The 16,453-nt window shown below is 44.7% G+C and overlaps 2 protein-coding genes across 4 annotated transcripts; one reads left to right on the top strand and one right to left on the bottom strand.

Annotated features, from left to right (window-relative positions):
* Positions 1–24: 24 nt before the first annotated feature.
* fancg (FA complementation group G) lies at positions 25–6,988 on the bottom strand. 2 transcript variants are annotated; one of them, XM_085786951.1, is made up of 14 exons: positions 6,823–6,988; positions 5,937–6,036; positions 5,711–5,836; positions 5,235–5,407; positions 4,790–4,943; positions 4,276–4,406; positions 4,021–4,167; positions 3,651–3,811; positions 3,434–3,500; positions 2,527–2,825; positions 2,406–2,446; positions 2,125–2,298; positions 1,110–1,224; positions 25–261 (listed from the first exon to the last, which is right to left on the bottom strand). In XM_085786951.1, exons 1-14 carry the CDS (start codon positions 6,889–6,891, stop codon positions 168–170), a joined length of 1,851 nt encoding a protein of 616 aa, XP_085643077.1. In that variant the 5' UTR covers positions 6,892–6,988; the 3' UTR covers positions 25–167. The 2 variants fall into 2 exon arrangements, with proteins under 2 accessions (XP_085643077.1, XP_085643079.1); XM_085786953.1 differs by having other exon boundaries at positions 5,937–6,033; positions 6,823–6,937.
* A 2,898-nt stretch (positions 6,989–9,886) lies between these two features.
* On the top strand, positions 9,887–14,482 carry LOC146981575 (neurofilament medium polypeptide-like). 2 transcript variants are annotated; one of them, XM_085786950.1, is made up of 5 exons: positions 9,887–10,674; positions 11,992–12,191; positions 12,303–12,427; positions 12,515–13,133; positions 13,203–14,482. In XM_085786950.1, the coding sequence occupies exons 1-5, from the start codon at positions 9,924–9,926 to the stop codon at positions 13,830–13,832; spliced, it is 2,325 nt and encodes a 774-aa protein (XP_085643076.1). In that variant the 5' UTR covers positions 9,887–9,923; the 3' UTR covers positions 13,833–14,482. The 2 variants fall into 2 exon arrangements, with proteins under 2 accessions (XP_085643076.1, XP_085643075.1); XM_085786949.1 differs by having other exon boundaries at positions 12,515–14,482.
* Positions 14,483–16,453: the final 1,971 nt, after the last annotated feature.

The raw sequence follows: 16,453 nt of genomic DNA, 5'->3' as shown, positions 1-16,453 counted from the left end.
TCATTCTCAGGCTCAAGCAGTAAGTCCTTACAATATGGTTTATTTTAGTGTCCCTGTAGAGTAGACACATGTTTGTTGTGGGTATGGGTTTCAGTTCAAAGACCAGCGAAAGCTGATCCTGTTCAGTAAGTGATAGGCCATTCTTCTTTTGTTCTTCACCAGACTGACTAGGTAGGACGAAGTTCCCGTACTCTGTGCTGCAGCTCTGTGGAGTCCAGCAAAGGGCCAGACTGAGGTTCCTGCAGGTATACAGGAAGACCCCTGCAAAGCAGGAGGCAGACACACAGTTAGGAGAGTAACATCAGAGTACAGTAAATGTGATCTGCTTGAAGAATCATAAGACTTAGAGGCTCAAAATGTTATTGTCTTGGAAACATTTTCTGTTCAGACCTATTGTATTTAATAAGTTTTGTTTTCAGAAATTTGCTTTGTATCTAGATCCATCAGAGACAGACTGCAATTTTGTTTTTGAGTAACCATCAAATTTTAAACCAAAATGATTTTAGTCTCTCTGTTTTTTTGCTTGCATACTTGCAATTGAAATAACTAAAATCTCCCTGATAATATGTATTGTACGCCTTTAATCTATGTACTTGTGGTGCAGGTATGTTACAGTTGGACCTCACCAACTCGGTTGGCAATGTTAAAGTTGTGTAACTTCATTACTTCCAGTAAACATTACGACTGGAGTTCATGTTAACTGATGATGATATTCTCCACACCACCAATGAAGGGATACAACTTTATGCTCTATTATATTTCTGTTTTAAATTAAACAAAGGAAATAATTGACAGCAGCCTTGTGTGAAATCTTCAGACTAGGTTGACCAACTGTTTTTGTGTGATTTGTCCCGTTGCATGCACATTAGCTTGAGTGTACAATGCTTTAATGTGGTTAGGGTTGGGTTTGTCTCGTGTGGCTTATAAAACCAACAACTCCACATTGGGTTTTACCGAAATTCATCCATGTATTAAGACCTGCACACATGTAGTCAGGTCATCTAAGATGCATTATATATTAAGTGTACACTTTCTGCATTAACATACCACACAGCATAAACCACAAACTCTGTGAAGATTTGGTGAATATAAGAATGACAGTGTCTTACTCCGCTGAGGACTGTGAGGTGAAGCTCCAGGTCTTTTCCCAACAAGCTGCTGCCTCCTGTCTCCTGCCAAGCCTCCACAGCACTTCACCACACCACAGTCCTGCACCCACACACTCTGAGACAGCACATACAACATGATGGTGTGTTCAAACAAAGGATCACATAATCCCAGTACAGATTCACTACAGTCCTTTGGTGCATTCATGTCAATGCCAAGAGTGCCCAGAGAAAATGTGATGTGACAGTGAATGTTTTACATTTGAAATAAATTCTCTTTCAATCGGTGGCCAGTAAAAAAGCTATTACAAGAAGGTGGTTATCAAAAGAGTCCCCATCAAAAGAGGAGTGGATTGCAATTGTGAAAGAAATATATGACATGGAAAAAATGACTTTCTCCTTGAACTTGTGCATGGATAAATTCACTACATACTGGAGGAAATGGACAACTCATCTGGAATAAATGGTCCCTCATCACAACAGGACACAGTTAGCATTTACTAATGTGATTGATTGTGTTTTGTTTTGTTTGAGTACATGTGGTACTTTATGCTTTATGATATGAAGGAAAGACTGTGGGTAAATAGAACTAAAAGAACTGAAATGTCTTTAAAACCTGGACCTAGCCCTATCTCTTAAAATGTACACGTCATATTGATTCATTCTCCCCTGTGTATTTTATTTTCTCCATCTGTGCCCTTTTTTTTAATGTTCTTTTTTCCATATATATTGTAAAACTCCTTAAAAATAAAGTTTAAAAAAAAAATCTCTTTCAATCAGAACCTGTAACTCCACCACCAGTGCTCAAATCCAAAATTATTAATCCATCCAAAATATTTCTAATTTGATGTCTGTATTAATACCCATGTATGGGCCTGAAGTGACTGCCTATGACTGACCTTTAGCTGCCTCTCTGAAACCAAGATACTGCAGTGACTGCCATAATCCTGTGGCAAAAATTACTTCAAGCTTGCTCAGCTGCATTCACGATGAATATACAGCTGTGTTATTAATATACCTGGGAACGCCTGCAGACTGAGCAGGAGGTCTCGCAGTGCCTCTTTCAGTTGGTCTGTCTGGGTGAAGCTGATACCCCTACCAGCAAGCGAAAGACTTTTCAGCCTTTGGAGGATACACAAATTTGTTTCCTGCTTGACAACCATGTCTGCACTGGGGATTTGTGGTTGGAAACCTGTAATTAAACATCAACAGGATATGATGCTTAAAACAACAGTAGCTTCAGGTGAGAAGAGCAGAAAATTCTCTCCAAAGTCCAAAGTAGGTCATGAAAGTACCGACCTTTCTTGTTATAGCGGACCTTCACCAGCAGGTTGATACACCTGTAACGCAGAATTCAATCTCATAATATGGTAGTATTGGTATAGTAACATAGATATAACAACACTTCCATCTAACAGACCTAGTGTAGTGAGTCACAGCTTGTTTCCAGTCCTTCAGGTGAGTGTGGTAGTGACCCTGCAGGAGGTAGGCAGCCGCTGTCCAGAGTAACATCGCCACCTTATCTTCACCTTCTCCTCCCTCACTCCTGTCCTCTGGATCCTCCAACACGGGCTTCTCTGGCAGCAGCTCGAGAGTGGTGTTGATGACTTCGTTGCACAGTGCCATGCAGTCTGCAGGCCGCCCAGCCATGAGCAAGGCAGCGCCGGCCTCAAGGTAGAGCTCAGGCAACCTGGGGAGGGGAGTGGCCTCGGTGTGGACCTGCAACAGAGACACACAGGAAAGAAGATGTAACATAAACATCTTTCTTCGTTCGAATTCTGCTTCGGGTGGCTGCTTTGGGTGGCCCTTCACTGCATGACACTTATCTTTCTTTTAAAGGAAATTTAAAACTATGGTTGAGAGACGGTCAAGTATGTGACCATCTGCTCTGAAACTGTAATGTAGGTATTTTATTGTATGCACTGTAATATATTGTATTGTATACTATGTATTTTATAAGTAGGCATAGTACTGTTTTGTGTTTGTTTTTTTGTTTCTTTTTTAATGCATTTTAATTATTGTAGTGCTCAAGTCACCTGCCCCAGAGACTACGGTTGAAAATTAGCCAACTTGGCTAAACCGGCATGTTTACAGAAATGTTTATTAATGTGCATTGTCTCTGTATATTTAAACCAATAAACTGAACTAAACTAAATTCCCACTCTCTCTACCTCCCCATTTCCTGTCTCTCTCAACTGTACTATCAACTAAAGGCAAAAATGCCCAAAAAATATACTTAAGAAAAAAAGAAAATACAGTCTGACTTCTTGCAGTATACACAGGATTACATCTCAACTCATTTTTAAATCATCTTGCATGTGACTCACTCCGTATTGATCTTTTGAGTGAAGCGCAGACAGCAGGTCCAGATAATGTTCCACACCCTCTGTCACCCTGCAGAAACAGCAACCACACCCATGTAACAACTACAGTGTGCACGTCGATGAATCCACTGTTCTTATCTCCATCTGCATTTTCTGGTTTGGAGCAGTGGTCAGGTGCCAGTGAGAAGAAGAAGAAGAAGAGAACTGGCTGCTGCCTCACCTCCCATGGAGCACACACTTCAGGGCCAGATTGTGGAGGACAGAGAGGGCAGAGGGGACTGAGAGCAGGTTGCGCAGTGATTGGCTGCAGAGCAATAAGGGTGGAGAGAGGAGATGGGAACTGGCCAGAATAGGAACTGTAGCAGAGGGCAACATCAAACTCTGTGGAACAAGAGAGGTTTCATGTTTCAGTATGCAAGTCTACACTTAAGTTAATATGCGTCAGTGTCCAAAATTAACTCTTTCGTTCGCTTTATTGAGCTATTCAACCACAGCTACAAGACGAATGTTTTTGAATAATTTTACAAGGAAATAGCATGCCTGTCCTTGCCATGTTTATGAACTACATACTGTATGTGTGAGCGACTCACCGTGTGCAGCAGGCGAAGAGCTTGTATCTCAGCCTGTGTGTTCCCCAGCTGTCTGTAGATGAGCATACTCTGGTACAAAGCACATCCACAACAGGAGTCTGTCTCCAGCGCCTTCCTGTAACACTGCAGTGCCATTTGAGGCCGGCTCTGGTGACAAATGAAAACACATACGCTTAATACCTGCAAATGTTCAAACCTGTCAGGTCCAGGCAGGATGTATGGTAATTTATTTGTTTGAGTATTCTGAATGTGTACCATATGGGCGAGGCAGGAGCCTGAGAGGAGGTGAACATATGCTATTAGAGCTCTGGGTGCGGGCAGGGAGAGAGCTGACTGCAGATCAGACAGAGCGTCTGAACTCTGACCTTCACTCAACCTTTCAGCACCTTAATGACACACACAGAGGACAACAAAACACAAGATTGATTACTGAGTAGCGGAAACAAAAGTCAATTTACGTATCACTGTCTGGGTTCAGTTTAAACAATTTTATTTAAAGAATTTCCTCTCACTTCCTGGGATTAGGAGCCTGTGGAGTGTTGGCTTACAATCAGCATTATAACAAAAAATGACACAGTAGATTCAAGTAGTATTTTTTCTTTTCTTTCTGTTTTTCTTGTTTGGTAGAATTCATGCAAAATAAGCAAATTGTACAAAGATTAACATGTATTTACACAGCCCACAACTGAAATCAATCAAATCGCTGTTCTGCAACGAACTGCATCTGGTCTTTCAATATGTGTTAACAAAAAACATGAATGTTGCTGACCTTGAGCAATGGAAGTGCAAATCTGCAATAGTTCAACAAGCCTCCTTGGGTCTGTCATTAGCAGAGGGGTGTCAGAGGATTTCCCACTTGCCTCACTCCTCCTGTCATCCCCATCTCCACCACACAGTGTCTCACACAGAGAGCACAACTCCTCCTGCATCACAGGGAAATCATGTGGCTGAGTTTTACAGAACAGTTGTATGTGTTAATACTGACATATCCACAGCAACAAGGAAGTACAAAACAATAAAGACAACAAGGCATAAACACTAATAAACGGACACTTTATCACTTCAGTAAAGTGGTTTGGTTTACACCAAAGGCTGAATGACAAACATTTTATGAGCTCAATCAAACTGGACTGAATGGGAAGATGCAACAGAGCTCCTTTAAACCACACCAAACACATGTGAGACATGAACATATGCAAGAAACAGGAACTTACCTTAAATTCCTGTATAGGTTTCAGTTGGCAGGTGGCCAACCATATTGCCCACTGCAGACAGAGAAGGTACAGTACACAGGAATTCAAAGCTGCGTTTCCATTTAATTTGAGAACGGTTCTCCAAAACACAGAAGGGTCTGAAGCAAGAGAGTCCTCTCCCGTCGTCTGAAGAGCTGCAGGGAATAAGAGCAGCATGTCAGTGGAATTGCTTCCTTTTTTTTTTAAAGTATATTTTTTGGTGTTTTTGCCTTTATTTGATAGCACATAGTGAGATAGACAGGAAAGGGGGAGGCAGAGAGACGGGGAATGACATGCAGGAAAGGTCTGCCTGACGCGGGATTCGAACCGGGGACGCCTGCATTGAGGACTGTAGCCTCTACATGGGGCGGCCGCCTTAGCCACTGCGCCACGCACCGCCCCTACTTCCTTCTTTTATGTGTATAATTTTGTCATGATTTCCCAAAACAGGCCTCTACCTCTCTTCAGGGCTTGTGTGAGGAGCAGCTCGGCTTCTGTGAACTGAGACAGAGCGGTAGTGCACACGCAGGCGTTGTACACCACTGATAGCTCCAAATGAGTGTGATCTGCAACAGGAGGAGCACCTGCAGGGAAAGGAGGAGAAGACAGAAGATGCTTTGAAGCACAAGCTGACCTTTCCACTTTGACAAAATCAGTCTTTGTGTTATGAATTAGATGGAGTACCTTGGATTTTCCTCAAAAGTTTGTGAAACTCGGAGGAATACCACCTCAGGTGGGACTGGTTCTGATCTCGGCTCAAGGTTTCTCCTCCTCCTTCCTGCTGCTGAAATGACAAAGTGAAAGCAAACTGATAACATGAACAGGATGTAACAGTGTTTGCTATATTTAGACAGTGATCTGAGGTGGAAAGTCAAAGTCCAATTACTCAAATAGTGTACTTAAGTCCAATTAAATCCAATTAAGATGTACCTCCTGAATGCTACTGCTCTGTCACAATATCATTTTGAGTTAAAGACGTTACCTTTCACGACACACTGACTGTATATTGTCATAAGCTACTTCTGAGAAAAGATTTAGCCCACAAAACATATGATCACTAATTAATACCTGCTGCATATGTTATATGTTATATCCAGTTTAGTGGTGAGAAGGCTCCACATTGACCTGCTCCAATAATAAAATGCTTCTTAATATAAAATAACATAATTGAGAGAAGCCATGCTGCTCAATGACTACTTGCTATTATGTTTTCTATTAAAACTTTATTGTTCTCAGTTAATTAACACTTAACACCTTAAACGCAGAATTGTTCTTCTAATAATGTTTTACTGTGTGTTATTGCTACTGTAAGTAACGTGAAATGATATGACTTCATCACCTATGGTCATAAAACAACATATCTACTGACAAAACAAAACAAACACAGTGTTTATAACTCTAGCAGCCAGATAGCAGTAGCGTATAGTCTTAACGGCTGTGTAGACATGTTTTTGCCTTTTAATATATTCTTCTTCAACCTATTTACCATGCAGCCTATGTTATTTATAAAGTAACCAGTGTTGTCCAATGTTAGAGTAGGAGTTCATATCAAAATGTTGTCTGAACGTACCCTCCATTTGTTTATCAGCTCGTTGTTTTCCTGGATCCACTTATTTAGTAAAGAGGTTGGTCGATACATTTTTGCTATTTTATGAAAAAGTCGATGTTTTTGTTGTTTAGTTTGAAGTTTCCCTCGCTGACCGAGCGGAGCTACCGACACCGGAAGGAACCGCTGTGTGTCTGTCTCGGTGCCAGTCGGTGCAGAGCGGCGGTGCTGCCCCCTGTGGCCGGCGGGGGAAGCGACTGCGACGGGCCGCTGACTGCTGACTGTCCACCAGGTGGCGCCACGACAGAGCGGAGGAGAGCCAGACTTTAGTTTTGTTCTGGAAACTTCAATCATTAAGCTACAGTTCTTCCAACCACCAGACCGAGCTGCCTGCGAGGGGCTGATGCTGTTTGCCCTTTGTCGTGAACATAACGACACTCACAGTAAGCCTACAGACACACACACAACTACACAGCCTTCATGTATTTAGTTTCACTTTGAATGATGTTTGTCCACTTAAAAAAAAAAAATCAGTGGCCAAACCGGCATGTCCCCACCATCATGTGCACACACACATAGGCCTACACATACACACACGTGCACATGTACAGGTCTGAAGCAAGTAAATAGCTACAAGCCAAGGTCTTAATTACATTACAGCTGACTCATCGTTGAGACTGCCAGGACAGCCATTTTTCCAGTTGTCCCCCACAAGGTGACCCCCTCTTTTCTCATCCAGTTCCACTCCTTTCCTCTCCTCTCCTCTCCTCTCATCCCCATGTTCCTCAGTCATCCCCCCATCCATGCATCATCATGTTCCCTGTTGTCTGCAGCCTCCATTGTCCGTCTGTATCAAAGCCTCCCTGCTCCTCTTTTCTTTGATCGTCTCAAGTCTCCAAAAGCTCTAAATATATCACTATGGGGGGGGGTATTGAGGGAAGATCCTGATATCCACTGCTCCTCCTCAGCACACTCACACAGTTGCAGCACAGCACATTACACACACACACAAGAGCTGTCTTCCATTCCAGGTCTCTACGTCTTTCATGTCCCCTGAGACAGGTTTCACTGTTTTCTGACATTTTCCTCTGCATCGATCTTGCTATTTTCCATCTCTGTGTCTGACTCAGTCAGCCTTCGTCTCTCCATCTCCAAGGACAAGGTCGCTTCATGGCAAGAGCCTCCCACCTCCTTTCCCTCTCAATGCCTTTTTACATGGCAAGATTTCAAACCCCCATTAAAAAGGCCACATTAAAACATTTTTTCTGTGACAAATCCAGCCAGGGTGCCACAGAAGGGCGAGCTGCATTTCCAGCCTAAATTTGGCCGTTCAATACACTTGCTGGACATTTCGCAGACGACCTTCCACCATCTGGAGGTCTTATTCCGTCCTACAGCTTATTTGATCAGCGAAATAGAAATCCTTTTAGGTATGAGACTTGACTGGGATTAGACCAGACCTACTACACTATTATCACTGCAATACTTGATGTGGCTTATGAGGTTTCATCTGCTTTCTACTTAAAGCTTGTGCCCCTCCTGTTAGATTTCAGCCCTGAACGGCTGGTTCAAATAACAAAGAACTGTCCAACATATACTGCAACATGAGACCCTCACTATATCAGGGCTGAATTCTGCCGACTCTGCTCCATTATTCTCATCTATAAAACATGAAGCAAGTAGAGGAGGGGGGCTGACACATGTTATTTCTGTCCTGCATGCCCCCTGCTCCCCTCCCCCCCCCGGTTCAAAATGATGAGATGTGGTGCAAAACACACTTTGCATCTCACAAACATGAACACACATAAGGCCTCTATGGGATTCACCTTTGAAGATGAGTTGTGAAAAATGCAAAGTTGCTGAGGGCAGGTGAAGGGCTCGTGTGTCACACAGTCCCCGGGGCGTCACTCTTGACAACACATGTTCACAGGGGGAGAAAATGGCTGAGACCAAGAAATGAGTGAGTTCTGATCCATCTATTCTTCAACACACACCTCCGAGGGATGTAGCGAGGCATCTTTCTACACAGTTCCCCCTGCTTCATGCAGAGCAAACTCGTTCACCCTGAATTTGAGTAATCAATAGGTGCTGTATGTGCTCTTCAGGGCTGGTCCTCCTCTCAGAGCATCCCTTTAGATCAGCAGAGACAGCTCAGTGTATTTTTCTGTGAATGCTGTATCATCGCAGCTCAGTGGACAGACAGACACCCTGATGTGCATGCACCATGAAGTTGCTATTTTTTGACAGCTTCTTTTTCTTTGCTTTTTTGCTGCTGCTGCTGCTGCTGCTGCTATTGTTTTTGGGTTCTATGTCAGTGCTGTCACATGTCATGCTTGGCCTGCACCACATCTGCACATCTGGAGATTAATTGCTCTAAGATAAAATAAAATAAAATAAGAAGCAGGAAGATCAGATAGAGGGAGAGATGAAAAGTATTTGAAGAAAAAGGGCAGAAACAAATCTTTTGTGTGTGTTGAGAGAGAGAGAGAGAGAGAGAGAGAGAGAGAGAGAGAGAGACTGTCAATGGCCCAGCAGTTGAGTTGAGTCCCGGGGGGGTTGGCGTGGATCTGCAAACTCACACTGCAGCAGTGAAGCTACAGAGAGCATCAGCAGAACCAGAACAGAACACACTGCACACCCACACAATCAGTTCACCAGACTCACTAATATGTGTTTTATTAATATGTCTTCATAAAGGTCTAAAACCTCGAAAGAACTATGGTTTGTGAGAGCTGTTTATTAAGAGCCATAGCAGCAAATTAACAATGGTGCAGGCCTAAAATGACTCCAATCATTTAACACACACACACTGCTCAAGATTTTCTCCAGATGTTTTAAGGCACATAGAATATAAAAGTTGCGACTGATGCATGAAAAGCATGTTATATGCTTTATAAATCAGTGCTCTTTAGGATTGCTGTGCTTATTAAACCTCATCAACACCTTTAGAAATTCAAGTCATTAACTAAGGGGCGATACACCGACGTTCGTGCGCATGCTGAAGAACAGATATCTCTTTAAGTGGAGTGTGTCCTGGTGCTGACTAGTGAGTTTTCCCTCCCTCCTATATAAACCCTGCGCTCTCCCTCCTCTGCAGTCACTTCTCCTCCTGTGGACCCGCCAACATGAGTTTCACAGTAGAGCACCACCTCTACGGCCCGACCTCCTACCGCAAGGCCCGGCCTGCGTCCGTGTCCTCCAGCGGCTTCCACTCCCAGCGCCGCCGCCTCACCTACAGCCAGCCGTCCTCCTCCGACAGCCTGGACACCTTCAACGGCGACATGACGCGGAGGAGCGAGAAAGAGATCCTGCAGGCTCTGAACGACCGGTTCGCCGGCTACATCGACAAGGTGCGGAACCTCGAGATGCACAACCGCAACCTGGAGGCGGAGGCGGCGGCGCTGCGACACAGCCAGGCCGGACGCGCATCCGTCGGAGAGCACTACGAGCGAGAGCTGGGCGACCTGAGGGGCATCCTGCAGCAGCTGACCGGGGAGAAGGCCCGCGCCGCTCTGGAGCACGAGCACCTGGAGGAGGACATCCAGCAGCTGCGCGTCAGGCTCGAGGATGAGGCGCGCAACCGGGAGGAGTTGGACGCTGCCGCTCGCGCAATGAAAAAGTACGTGGAGGAGTGCCGGTTGGCGCGGCAGGAGCTGGACAAGAAGCTCGGCGCTCTGGAGGAAGAGGCCGCTTTCCTGAAGAAGAACCACGAGGAAGAGGTGGCCGAGCTGCTCGCCCAGATTCAGGGCGCGGAGGTGAGCTTCGACATGCGAGACGCGCTCAAGACGGACGTCACCGGCGCACTGCGAGAGATCCGCTCACAGCTGGACAGTCACGCATCCAAGACCGCAACGCACGCAGAGGAATGGTTCAAAGGTGAGTTGTGTCCAAAAAAAAAAAAAAAGGTAAAGTTTTAAACAAAGATTTAAAAGATTCAAAGTCACAGAGAAATAGTAGGGTTAGTGCTGATTCTCTGTCCATGGTGCTGAAGACCGAGGTCACATCCACAAGAGTTATATTGAGGGTGTTGAAGATAAATGAGCAGTACAGGTATCTTGCTTTAGGACATATCATGGTTGCAGTTTAACACAGGCTACTTTTATTATGTGTGCAGATAAACACATCCTGATGGTTGTATAAGTAATGTCACTCTTGTATCCTGCCAGATCGAGGAAGTTTAATTTTAGACGTATGAAGAAAACCAAGATCTTAGTAGAAAATGAGAAACCATCGGGGTTGAGACACTGTGTTTAAACGCTGCGTTTTTTCTTCCTTCCTTGTGGCTGCGTCGCTGCCGCAGAATGATCGTTTTTTTACTTAAGCCAAGCACTGCAGGAGTGAGATGACACACAGTCAGGGAGGAAGGAGACTGTGGCTCATTTGCACTCTCACTTGGGCAAAAACAGTGGGTGTGTTCTTGCTCGCACCTCATGTGCATTGTGTCCGCCTCTGCCCACTGTGTTGATGAATCTCAAACTCAGGACCTCTACAAATAGGAAAAGCCTCAAGGTCACTGGGCTGTTAACAGTCATCCTCACTGCTGTATGACTGGAGTTTACCAAGAACATAGGAATAAGGTGCATTTTTAGCTGATGATTAAGAAAGGTAATAGTTAACTTAGTGACTTAAATGATCTGCTGTAACAGGATCAGATGCACCACTGTGCTGCTGATCAGTGTGATAAAACACAAATTAAGAGGCTTTAAAGGCCAAAAGGGGTATCATGACCAGCAGTTCAGTAGCAGCTTCCCCCCACTCATTGCTCTATGCATTGATCCTTGATGTTCATTTACATGCTGACAGACAGTAATGACCTTCCCTGTGTGCTGTCCAGCTGACTGCAGCAGTGAGGCTCATTCACGGACGAGGGAGCGAGCTGACTCAGACTACAGACTGACAGATGGACTCTGTCAAGGTCACTCAGGCTCCCAGCGGTGACTGCTCTCTTGTGCTGTCAGTACAGATCACAGGTCAAATATATCAGGACAGCAACAACAACAAAACAGTCTAGTGTGTTTCTATGGACTGGATGAGAGGGCTGGTTTTCTCTCTGCTTCAGTATATGCAGGTCACTTCAAACTGTTTCGGGACTTGTGCCAGCTGATGGTGTGACACAGCAAAATGAATATCGTACGTTACATAAGCGACTTCTAAATGCTATATACATCATTTTGTCTGCGGTTCTTCTTGCAGTCCGTATGGAGCGCCTGTCCGATGCTGCTAGGTCTAACCAGGACGCCATTCGTGGGACCCAGGAAGAGATCGCAGATTACCGCCGTCAGCTCCAGAGCCGCACCATCGAGCTGGAGACTCTCCGAGGAACCAAGGAGTCACTGGAGAGGCAGCGCATGGAGAGCGAAGACAGACACCACGATGACCTCAACTCACTACAGGCACAAACATCTCACTTGATCTCTTAGGGAGAAAACACGTTGCGTACATTCATTGCGTACATGTTTTTGCGTGGTATCTGACCTGTAAGGCTGTGTGTTTTCACTCTGCAGGAGACCATCAACCAGCTGGATAATGAACTGAAAACCACCAAATGGGAAATGGCCAGCCAGCTGAAAGATTACCAAGACCTGCTGAATGTGAAGATGGCTCTAGATATTGAGATAGCTGCTTATAGGTCGGTTTAAAACCCACGCATAATTAAAATATAGTCCTTTGGGTTCTTCCTCACTGACTGTGTTATGTTTTTTTGTCTTTAAAACAGGAAGTTACTGGAGGGAGAGGAGAAACGCTTTGTGACAGGAGGAGCTCCGTACTCCTACCTGGAAAGCAGAATCTCTGCTCACCTGAAAGTGAAAGGAGAGGAGATCTCGGACACAGTCATCGTGGAGGAACAGACAGATGAGACTCAGGTGACAGAAGTGACAGAGGAGGCAGATGAGGAGGAAAAGAAAGAAGAAGAAGAGGAGGAGGAGGCAGCAGCAGCGGAAGAGGAAGAAGGCGAGCAGGAAGAGGAAGGTGAGGAAACCAAAGAAGAGGAGGAAGGAGAAGGTGAGGAGGGAGAAGATAAGGAGGAAGGAGAGGCAGAAGCAGAGGCAGAGGAGGAGAAAGAGGAGGAGAAGGGAGAGGAGGAAGCCGAGGAGGAAGCTGAGGAGAAAGCCGAGGAGAAAGGAGAGGAAGAGGAAGCAGGTGAGGAAGAGGACAAGTCCAAATCTCCAGAAAAGGCCGCATCCCCTCCTTCTAAATCTCCACAGCCTAAATCCCCTGCTGTGAAATCACCCGAATCTAAATCTCCTGCTGTGAAATCTCCAGTGTCCAAATCTCCACCAAAAACGCCCGAACCTAAATCACCAACAGCCAAATCTCCTCCCAAGTCTCCTGCAGTGAAATCCCCGGCTGGAGACGAGTCAAAGTCACCTGCACCAAAGTCACCTGTGTCAAAATCCCCCGAGCCAAAGTCTCCTGAGAAAGAGAAGGCCAAGCCCGTTGCCGTCAAAGAAACCCCTAAAGAGGAGAAGAAGGAGGAAAAGCCTGAGCCTGTGAAGGAGGAAAAGAAGGAGAAAGAACAGCCTGTGAAGGAGGAGAAGAAGGAGGAGCCCAAGGAGAAAGAGCCTGAGAGCAAAGCAGAGAAGGCAGACAAACCCGATACGAAGAAAGACAGCAAAACGGATGAAGCACCAAAGAAGGAGGAAGCTTCAAAACCTGCTCCTCCCAGCAAGCCTGCAGAGGACAAACCTGCCGCCAAGCCCGAGGCTAAAGAGAGCGCTCCCCCCGCAAAGGAGGAGAAGCCCGCTGCTCCCAAACCAGCAGAGAAGACCGAGCCTGAGCCGAAGCCTGCCGCCAAAGCAGAGCCTGAGAAAACAGAGAGCAAGAAGGAGGAGAAGAAGCCAGAGGAGAAGCCTGCACCTAAAGCAGAGCCCGAGAAAACAGAGAGCAAGGCAGAGGTGAAGAAGCCGGAGGAGAAGAAGGACACCAGTAAAGATGAGAGCAAGGAGGTGAAGGAGGGAGCGAAGGCAGAGAAAGTAGAGAAATCCTCTGGCACCGAGGCCAAGGAGAGCAAGGAGGAGAAGGCCAAGAAGTAAAAGCCTGAGGAGCTCCGTTCCAGGGCGACAGAGGCGGAGATGCCAAAGAACTGTGAGGGAGGGAGGGGAGAGCAGGGCAGAGAGGCTGGAAGCACCCAGCAGCCCAGACCGGCACTGTAGTGTCCAAAACCAAGCAGGTAACGGTATGTAAGCAATAGTGATTTCTGTAGCAATTATCCCCCTGCTCCCTAAGTATGGCCATTACACACCCCTGATGCTTCTGATGTACGACTGTAGTGAATGCAGAATGCTCTAAACTCTTTATCTGAATGTGACAACTGCCCTTAATAAATATCAAGTGCATTTAAACCGAATCCCGCTGACGGGGACCGCAGGGGCCTGCTGTACCTACACAAGCCTTTCAAGGGTAGAGATGTCAAAACAATGTCAAGCTAAAGATTGTGACAGCTATTGAATATAAAATGTATATTTAAGGAGATACAAATGTCTATATTATATTTACAGATACATCAGTATGAAAGACTTGAATTTTGCTTGTTGTGCACCTTAACGCAGCTTCTCCTGACAGGTGAACTGCAGCGTCTCACTTCTGGTCTGCAATGCTAGGACAATGATGATGTGCTATGTATAAACTGCTGAGATTATGCAATATGAAACAGTAAATAAAGAATGAAAATCAAACAACAAAATGCCTTTTGTGGTGGGTTTCGTAATCTGTTTACACAGCGAAAAACATTATGACCCAAAGTGAGAATTTATGAAAAAGAAGAGCCAATAGTCTCTCAGTGCGTGAGGCCGTAAGGTAAATGCTCTGAGTAACTGCACTGCATTGCGGCTAAGGAGAGAGAGAGGGAGGGGGCTGTGCCCGCCCCTCCCCACGTCCCACAGACTATGTTCATGTATAAATCAGAAGCACAGTTGCCTCCTTGCACAGAACTAACCGATTTTTGTCTTATTCCCCAGCTTTGCCTCACTGCACAAAATCATCGGCAACCTGGGTTTTTATATAATAATTTAGAATATTTTAAGTTGCATCATAGTGAAATAATGCAAACACAAAATTTACCCAGGAAATAATTATTAGTCAAAAATGTTTATATATTGACCTTAGAATTAAGAAATAAGTTCTCATGAGTTCACACGACCTGAATAAACCAAAGAATTGTGGTTTTACTGCAATAAAACTTTGCCTGATTGTAATTTCATTTTTTCACAATGTTGAAGATGAGAAAGCTGTATGAGACTTGCCAGAAATGGTTGAATTAAAAAACGATTCCAAGACAACAAGGCGAACACCGAAGATCATGAAATCCCTGTTTGAACAGTGTGTAATGTCACAGGCATAAAACAGCTGGATGCTTCCAACAGGATGAGTCAGTGAGAGAAGTCTGGGAGGGCTCGTGTGAGAAACCTAATGATCTTCATCTTCAGGCCAACCTGGGGCGACACTGAGTGGTGGCTTCAGCCTGCTAAAGGCCAAACACATCAAGTGCTGCTCCATGAGCAGACTGTGATAGCTGTCACAGTCTTTGTAGCTCTATGGACAGATGAAACCAGAGCATCAGTTCAGTTAAAGGTGATGAAATGAAGCCCACAGGGTAAAAAAAAAACACCTTGACTGCAGTAAAACATGAGCTAGGCTGTCATGCTGTGGAGCTGCTCTGTTGCCTCTGGTACTGGAAACACTGAATGTATCCAAGGTTTTAGAGTTAGAAAGTCTGTCTGAGGTGAAGCTCACATCCAGCAGCAAAAAGGAAAAGGAAAGAAAACACTGTTTTGAACTGAACAACAAATAGTCGTGACCCAAAGCCTATTAAACACTATTGGTGAGCTGAAATCTGCCAATAAAAACAGGCCCCCTGCAAACTTAAGAGCTTCAATGCATAGTAATGGCAGAAACTACAAGAGAAGTGCAAAGAAGTTGTGGATGGCTACAAAAAATGTTTAGTCATGCTCATTGCTGCCAAAGGTTTTTCGACCAAAATAGGGTAACGGTTGTCAATAAATGTGTCTGGGTACATTCTGAGATCATTTCATAATTATGCACGGTTATTTTCCTGACTGTTATATAAAATTGGTTCATTTGCATTAAGACACTGTGCATTGCAGTTATTTTGACCAGTTATTATTGATATGTATGTATATATATATGCACACACAAATCTTAATAACATCTTAATACAAATATGTAATATAACTGTCAGATAAAAGGTGTAGCTTTTAACTGCATTTGCACTGCTGCTGGTGGTGACTAAACTAACTCATACCACTCCATGTCTATTAAAAAGCAGCTACCCATTACATTTAAGCCATTCAAAACTAAGAACTAGTTCACATCCCTCTCGATTTGTGCTCTAATCGACTAGTAAGTAATGATACTTTTGCCAAAAACACAGTGAAATTGACACCAACCAGTTTTATCAATGTGACTGCTAACAGGATGATCAATGACAGACGAAAGGCTGTAGGCAATAAACCAAATGTCATACTCCACAGACATGATTCTCAGTGGAAATGACTCAGCTCGCGCCAGCACCGAACCGCGGTGGCATAATAATCAGCCAGTGCAGACACCTATAAATAGAGCAGCAGAGAGAGGTGAGGGAAGGCAGGAAGGCAGAGGGACAAAATAGGAAAATTTGCAGTGCACAACAAAGCCT

The sequence above is a fragment of the Trachurus japonicus genome, chromosome 9 (genome assembly GCF_045865225.1).
Source record: "Trachurus japonicus isolate A0001 chromosome 9, Traja_1.0".
Classification (NCBI taxonomy): Eukaryota; Metazoa; Chordata; class Actinopteri; order Carangiformes; family Carangidae; genus Trachurus; species Trachurus japonicus.
The sequence above is the reverse complement of the archived record's forward strand: the minus strand, read 5'-3'. Positions and strand labels throughout refer to the sequence as shown.